Source organism: Myotis davidii, unplaced genomic scaffold (assembly GCF_000327345.1).
Source record: "Myotis davidii unplaced genomic scaffold, ASM32734v1 scaffold198, whole genome shotgun sequence".
Taxonomy (NCBI): Eukaryota; Metazoa; Chordata; class Mammalia; order Chiroptera; family Vespertilionidae; genus Myotis; species Myotis davidii.
The window spans coordinates 394,741-403,398 of NW_006291485.1; the positions used below are offsets into that span (position 1 = coordinate 394,741).

Sequence of the window (8,658 nt, forward strand, 5' to 3'; positions counted from 1 at the left end):
AGGGGGAGGGGGTGGTAAGAGATCAACCGAAGGACTTACATGCATGCATATAAGCATAACCAATGGACACAAGACACTGGGGGGTAGGGGAGGTCGGGGGAATGTCAAAGGGAAAAGAAAGGAGACATATGTAATACTCTTTGTAATACTTAAGCAATAAAACAAAATTAAAATTTTTTTTAAAAAAATCTAGCTTTTTCCAGACCCCACAAGAGCCAATTTACATTTATTTTTATTTTTATTTATGACGTTATCTCAGACTAGCTCTTGCCCTAACCACAGCAAGCCTCTGACGTGGCTCAGAAGTAGCCACCCCTCTTGGATCCTAAATAGGAAGCAGGAAAAGAAAAACCCTCTTCTGTTTTCATTTTCCTCCTAAATCTACCTAAAAGCTTTCCTCTTTCTGCACTTTACCCCAGAGAGGCTGATACAGATACATGGGTTTTGCCACCTTCGTCATTGAGCTGCTAACTTGTTCTTCCCAGGACCGGCCTGGGACAGCAGGACCGGCCCTCAGAGACCTCTTCCTCTCTCACAGTGACATTCCCTACTCTGCACCCTTCTCGTTCCCATGGTGGCATCTTTCCTCCCTCATACTCTAGGAATTGAGCAGAAGAACATGATTTTCCACAAAAAGAAGAAAAAATATCTCTTTAACATTTTCAAAATATTACCTTCATTACATGAGTAAATCAAGATGTAAGTGGTGAGTATTAAGAATAGAATAAATGGAGTAGAAGTGGCAGAAAATAATAGAAAGTTTCTTAAAATAGTGAACACATCCAGGGCATAGTGAACCTCAATTTTTTAAAAAAAGTATCGTAGTTGCGGCATTAATTGTGGCATTGTGATGGGTAATTCCACTGTTAACTGCGGTAATCGACGAGATGTCAGAAGATGGGTAAGCCTGTTCACAGCTCAGCTGGCGATGGGGGTATGGCTTGACTGGTGTTGACCTCAAGCAGTATTTCCAAATATGAATGTCATTGCCAAAATCCACAGTCCACCTTCCAAATCTGCACCATGTACCAAGTGTTCACAAATAGTATGTCTGTGGCCACAGCCGTCTTTGTCTCTATTAGTTGTAGCACCCACTCATGGCAATGCTGCAACTTTAAAACCAGCAATATCACATTTATATCAGTCCCTGACATGCCATCAAGATGAGGGAGACCAGAAATGGCAGGGCCACATGAGCCATGGAGATGGCCACATAAGCAAGTCCCAGAGGCACCTGGAAACCAGGGTTATGCTAGTGGCAGGAGTCACCACGGGATCAACTTAGACAAATGCCATCCAGGTAACTTGGCAAGGTTAGTATGAGGCATTACCACTTTAAGGGAAATGAAAACTTCCATCCACTGTCAACCTCAATAAACTATGGACCTTGATCAGCGAGCAGATACAGGTACATCAGTGGTTCTCAACCTTCCTAATGCCGCGACCCTTTAATACAGTTCCTCATGTTGTGGTGACCCCCAACCATAAAATTATTTTCGTTACTACTTCATAACTGTAATTTTGCTACTGTTATGAATCGTAATGTAAATATCTGATATGCAGGATGTATTTTCATTGTTACAAATTGAACATAATTAATTAAAGCATAGTGATTAATCACAAAAACAATATGTAATTATATATATGTTTTCTGATGGTCTTAGGCGACCCCTGTGAAAGGGTCGTTCAACCCTCAAAGGGGTCACGACCCACAGGTTGAGAGCCGCTGGCCTATAGGATATTTTCCAAACTTCTTGACTCAAGCAAACAGAAGTATCCTATTCCTTGGTAGATGCTTTTCATGAAACAAAAACAAACAAACAAACAAAAAAACAGAATAAACTCATCTCTGCCTTGGTAACTTCTGGTCAACCACCCACCTCCCACTGTCCCAAAGTGTGCCTTTCCTAGCCCTGCTACTCTGCTCGAGGGCTCCAAAAGCTAACACCTTGAAAGGCTTACATCTTGTATTAATTGCCCAGACCCAAACAGAATTCTCCAAAGAGATCAGTTCAAAATTATTACTTACCAACTTATCTAGGAAGGTTACCATGTCCTAAGAAAAAAAACACAACACAAAATTAGAAATTGTATCCAGCCACCTCGGCCACTTCCAGTTTAGAATTACTGTGTCAGCCTTTGTTTTGGACTGAATTTTATCTCCCTAAAATTCATAGGTTGAAGCCCTAACCCTGGGTACCTCCGAATGCAACTGTATTTGAAGATGGGGTCATTAAAAAAGGTGACGAAAGTTAAAATGAGGTCATTAGGGTGAGCCCTAATCCAATTACTGGTGTCCTTATAAGGAGAGGAGAGTTAGCTCCGTCAGTGTGAGGGTCGTCCCATTCACTGAGAGATCACCAGGTCAATTCCCCATCAGGGCACATGCCTGGGATGCAGGCTCGATCCCCAGTAGGGGGTATGTAGGAGGCAGCCAATAGATGTCTCATTGATGTTTCTCTCTCTCTCCCTCCCTTCCTTTCTCTCAAAAAAATCAATTAAAAAACACATTTACAAAAAAAGAAGAGGAGATTTGGACATAGATACACACAGAGGAAAAACCATGTAAAGACACAGGGAGAAGATGGCCATCTTCGAGCCTCATCTAGAAGCCTCAAATAAACCATGCTGACACCTTGATCTCAGACTTCTAGCCTCTGGAATGGCAATTGTTGTTGCTTTAGCCACTCAGTCTGCAGTACTTCGTTATGGCAGCCCGAGCGAACTAACACAATGTTCAATCATTTCACTGGCTTTTGAGTTATCTCCCTTCCCTTTCCAGCATCCTCTCAGAAGTAGCAGAGTGGGGGAGGCAAAGACTTAGAAATTGAGGAAGGAAAAACAACCTTAGCTGGAAGTTAAGCTTTTACCCATGCTCTCTTATGAGATGCAAAGGCTGCGTGAGGGGCTGAATGGGGGGAGCGCCACAGGAGTGGTGGCTCTGAGATGGTGGCTTTTTATAATTTGAGTGTAATCAGCATTATTGCCAGTTTCCTGTTTCTTCCCCTTGACCCCTCCAGCCTTTCCTTTTGTTCTAAGAAGGTCTGCCCCTTTCTTCCCCTGCAAGCTCGGAGGTGAGGGGCCCCCTCCCCGATGATGCTTATGGCCACCTTAGAATAGGAATGCCATTACAGTCACCAATCCATACAATAATCCTTAGGGCTGGCCACCAATATCTTTTACCAAAATATAGTGATTTTTAAAATTCCCGGGATGGAAAGACAATCCGGTGGAGTGGCTAAGAGGAGGGATGGGAGAGCTATTGTAGGATTCAAACCTGGCTCTACTGGCTGTTGACCTCAGGCAATGACTTTCCCTCACTGTGACTCAGTTTCCTCTTCCATGCAGCAAACGTTGGCTATCATTTTGAAATGTTATCTCAACTTTCAGTAAGAATTTACACCTAAATTCTGTGAAATGATGTTTTCCTAGGATTTAAATGAGTACCCACATTTCTGTCTTATAACAGTAAAAATTCCAGGATGAAAAAGATAATGCAGGTGTTATCCAAAGACTCTTCTTACCTTGCATAACATTTCCAAGGAATATTCTTCTATTTCTGCAATTAAAAAAAATATATATATATATATTGCATGGTTAAAAATTACCAACAAACTAAAAGGGCCGGTTTGCCAAAAATAAATAAGTAAATAAATAAATAAATCTTATCTTATTAAATTCTTAGATTGAAGCAGTCTACTTGCTTACTTTTGTTTTTGTTGCCTGTGCTTTTGGGGTCACATCCATGAAATCATTACCAAGAAACCTTTCCCCTATGTTTTCTGCTAGGAGGTTTAGTTTCAAGTCTTACATTTAAATTTTATTCCATTTTGAGTTGATTTTTTTAAATATATATTTTTATTGATTTCAGAGAGGAAGGGAGAAGGAGAGAGATAGAAATATCAATGATGAGAGAGAATCATTGATCAGCTGCCTCTTGTACGCTCCACACTGGGATGTGCCCTGACTGAAATCGAACTGTAACCTCCTGGTTCTCAGGTTGATGCTCAACTACTGAGCAACGCTGGCCAGGCGAGTTGATTTTTCTGTAAGGTAAGGTGTAAGATAAGGGTCCAACATCATTATTTTACATGTGAATTTTGTTTTCCCAAAGCTATTTGTTGAGGAGGCTATCCTTTCCCTATTGGCGTGTTCTTGGCACTCTTGTTGAAGAGCAGTTGACCGTATATGGGTGGCTTTATTTCTGGGCTCTATATTCTGTTCCATTGGTCTGTGAATCTGTCTTTATGCCAGTACCATACTGTTTTGATTACTGTAGATTTAATATATTTTTAACTCAGGATGTGTGAGTCCTCCAGTTTTGTTCTCTCTGATTGATTTGACTATTGGTCTTTTGTGGAGCCACGTGAATTGCAGAATTGTGTTTTCTTTTTCTGTAAAAAGTGCTATTGGGATTGTGATAGAGATTGCATCGAGTAGTATGAGTATATTGTTTTGAGTAGTATGAGTATTTTAACAATATTAGCAATTCCAGAAAGGAAAAGGAAAAAGGAAGAAAAATTACCAAAGAAATGATTCAAAAAAATTTCCAAGAACTGAAAGATAAATGTATCCAGCAGAATATATGAAAAAACACATACTATATCATAGCACAATATCAGCCATTTTAGAATAAACAGATAAAGAAAAGACCCTAAAGTGTCAAGAGTAAGGAAGAAAAAATAAATGGTCACACAGAAAGGCTTATTGGTCAGAATGGCATGGGATTTCTCAGTAGCAACAGGGAAACTAGAAAGTAGTGGGACAAAGGCTTCAAAATTTTAGGGAAAATAATTTGTTACTTAAAACTATTACCAAATTATATAAAATTTATACACAAAACATTTGAACTGGGTGTGTCTGTATTCCAAATTATTATGCTTGGCTTTAGAATTCATATTATACAAAATATTCAACAATAGTTAATGTGTAAATTATGGGTTTATTTTTAAAAATGAGTTATAATTCAGGTATGAACATAAGTCCCAGTTTCAGTTTATATGTGTTATTATTAATAGTGTATTTCTTTTACTTTTAATAGTGTTCTAGATTGAATGATAAATTATATTACTAAGTTATGCCTAGGGGATTCAGGGAAGATTGCAGTATAGATGAATAGACATTTTTTCTAGGGGAATAATTTAATTTAAATTGGGGGAAGCAGCTCAAAAAAAGGGTTTTAAACAGCTGGGTTGGCTCACCAAGCCAACACTGCTAACAGCATAGCTGATACAGGGACCAGCAGTTTTGCTGTAAACCTGGCTGTTTCAGGTTCCTGCCTCCATACCTAGGGCTCTTAAACAGTTTTGGGCTGAAGACCCCTCTGAAGTTGATCAAAACAATGAAAAATGCTCATAAGCCCACATGTGGTCTCAGGGGCTCACAGGCTCCCTGATACCCATACTTGGATAGACTTCCACTGGGATCCATAAGTGCTGGGTTAAGAATGGGGCCTGTAAATTACCATATGACCTAGCAATTTGATTTCTGGATATATGACCCAAAGAATTGAAAAAAGGGACTCAAACAGATATTTGCACACTCATGTTCAAAGCAGCATTATTCACAATAGTCAAAAGGTGGAGGCAGCCCAAGTGTCCATTGATGGATGAACAGATAAACAAATGTGGTATATCCATTCAATGGAATATTATTCAGCCTTAAAAAGGAAATTGGAAATTGTGATGCAACATGAATGAACCTTGAAGACATTATCATAAGTGCAATGAGTGATTCACAAAAGGATAAATACTGTTTGGTTCACTTATATGAGGTCCTTAGTGTAGTCAACTTCATAGAGACAGAAAGCAAAAGAGTTGTTGCAAGGGACTGGGGGAAGGAGGAAGGAAGAGTTATTATTTAATAAGTACAGAGTCCCAGTTCTGCAGGATGAAAATGTTCTGGAGCTGGATGGCCCATCGCACATTCTACATCCCCACCAACCAGCAGGAGACACCCTCAGGCCACAGGCTATTGGGCTTCTCATATTCATCCAGAGTAAGAGGAGCAGGGACATCTGGGACCTGAACCGCATAGACCAAGGACACTGCGGGAGGGGGAGGCACAAAGTCAGGCACCCTTAAAGGACTGCCTGCTCTGACCTGGGAGCAGAGGAAGACAGTGCAGTGGAGAGCTTGAACAGTCAGAAGGCATGACCAACATTTACCCACCAGCAGGAGCAGATGAGTCTCCATAGCCTTTCATGTCCAATGCTAGTACCCGGAAACCCGCCTGGACCAGAGCTGGGATCTAGAAAACAAACAACTCAGGTACATACAGGGAAGTCTTATAGTGTTTGGCTGACACTCCTTCTTTGCTTCCTCTATCCCCAAGGTCTTGTAAATGGCTCAATCCAAAGTGTCACCTGACATCACCAGGTATCTCCATGGAGCTGGAACGAGCCCACCTGGATAGGGCTGCCATGGATCACTGGTGGTAGGGTTTGTGCACTGCATCTAATGCCGCATCTAAGGGAGCACCTTTCCTAACAAAGACCTTGTATATTTCTATAATCATTACAAAGACTTCCGGGAGGTGGCACAAAGTGTCCTGAAGAAGTCTGCTTTTTCTTCTTTACTCTGCAAAGGTGGCATATGGACTAACACAGCTCTGTGGTCTGGAGCAATCTCCAGCCCCAACATTTCTGCGGTATCACAGCCATACTTGGGCAACAATGCTCCGCTGTAAGGTTTCGCTTCTTAATGACGATCGGGCTGGGGCACACCATTAGGCTTTCTCCTTGCCTCGCCTGACTGGGGTTTACCTTTACCTGGTTTTCCTTACCTGGTACCTCCAAGAGAACCAGCTCTCAGGAAACCCATGGCAGAGGCACACAGCAGGGCCAGAGCCCAGCTCCACGAAATGCAGATGCACCCCAGGCTGTGGAAGAGAGAGGTGAGCAGGAAGTCACCACACCACCAGGCCAGCCAGAACCAGACCCTCTTCTGCAGATCATCCAGGCCACTTCAGCATATATCCAGATCTTGTTTGGACAAGATTTCTCAGCCTAAGACCCCAATGCTGAAAGTTGTCTGAAAAGGGACAACTCGTCAAACTGTGCAATAAAAGCAGGTGGCTTTCACTGTCACTTATATAAGAAGCTTGCAAAGAAGATTATAATGTTGGGGGAGAAAAACCCAAAACCAAAAGAACTTTGCATCTTCCTTAAAAGGCCCTTATACTATTGGAGTTTCTGGTGTGGTTTGTCATGTTTTCAATATTTAAAACTGGGGATCAGTTTTGTGCAGAGTGTAATATTCATGCTAACATGCAGAATACCAGGATTATTTGGTTAAAAGCTGTTTGTATCTTGAATATGAATTTTTTTTTTCAAGTTTGCTACAAACTTCTAGTCCTTTCTGGGCTACATGGGTGTGGCAGTGGCTGCTAGGGCTCAATATCGGTGCTCTTCTCCTGGCACATGGTGGCATTTTCCAGTTCTTCCCGCACTTCTTTGCAGTGAGTGTGGCCATGTGACTGAGTTCTGGCCAATGGCATATGAGCGAAAGAAACGTGTGCTACATCCAGGCCCTCCCGTGCTTGGTCCTCCTTCTCTTTTTCTGTCTGAACCTGAATGGATTGGGCCTTGAGGAAGGTGGAACCAGCAGAAGGAAGGGTCTGGGTGCTTGAATGACTGCGTGGAGAGAGCCCACTCCTCACCCACACTGGACTGTGCTGTACAAGAAGCAGACCTGGTATTCAGCCACTGAAAGCTGGGTTGTTTGGGACAATGCTAGGCCTCCTCTGGCTAGTACAGTGGGGTCTAACCACCAAAGCAATTCAAAATATAGTCAAAATATAGCCTCTTTCCCAAATGTACATATCTCCAACTTACTACTGGAAATGATCGAGAAAAATAATCTTCACATTATAGAAATTCATTCAGGACAATTCCATTTAGCTGCATCCCAGATTTCTCCAAGCTGGTGTTCCAAACTGGAAGTTTGGGTCATGATTCCCAACAAGCTATTTTGCTCAAGAAAACATTAGGCTGACTTTTCACAAACCCATTCCTGAACTACAATCCTTTTATCAGAATATGTTCCACTGCCTTAGCCGGGTAGCTCAGTTAGTTAGAGCATTGTCCCTATATACCACGGTTGTGGGTTGTGGTCAGGGCATGTATAAGAATCAACCGATGAATGCATAAATAAGTGGAACAACAAATCAATGTTTCTCTCTTGCCCTCTCTCAAATCCTATATAATAAAAGGGTAATATGCAAATCAACTGAAGCAGAACAATCGAGTATGCCTGTAGTCTCTCGCCCCAGGTGGCTGGCCCCGCCCAGGAACGGGTACCCCCATCCTGATCAAGGGTGGGGCCGGCTGACAAACCGCCCACAGCCCTTTGCCCCAGCTGGCCTGCCCCCGATGGCCGCTGGACCCCACCATGGCACAAATTTGTGCACTGGGCCTCTAGTCCAGTGATGGTGAACCTTTTGAGCTCGGCGTGTCAGTATTTTGAAAAACATTAACTTAACTCTGGTGCTGTGTTACATATAGAAATTTTTTGATATTTGCAACCATAGTAAAACAAAGATTTATATTTTTGATATTTATTTTATATATTTAAATGCCATTTAACAAAGAAAAATCAACCAAAAAAATGAGTTCGCGTGTCACCTCTGACGCGCGTGTCATAGGTTCACCATCACTGA

General features: G+C 41.9%; 1 protein-coding gene across 3 annotated transcripts in view; it reads right to left on the reverse strand.

Moving 5' to 3' along the window:
* Window positions 1–8,658, reverse strand: part of EPHX2 (epoxide hydrolase 2) — a 67,036-nt gene that overhangs the window by 27,535 nt on the left and 30,843 nt on the right. For all 3 annotated transcript variants that reach the window (XM_015564610.1, XM_006764762.2, XM_015564609.1), the window contains exons 7-10: window positions 6,784–6,879; window positions 6,171–6,249; window positions 3,525–3,559; window positions 2,030–2,056 (exon numbers count right to left, since the gene is read on the reverse strand). In XM_015564610.1, the coding sequence (XP_015420096.1) occupies window positions 2,030–2,056; window positions 3,525–3,559; window positions 6,171–6,249; window positions 6,784–6,879 (237 nt within the window). The remainder of the gene's footprint in view (window positions 1–2,029; window positions 2,057–3,524; window positions 3,560–6,170; window positions 6,250–6,783; window positions 6,880–8,658) is intronic.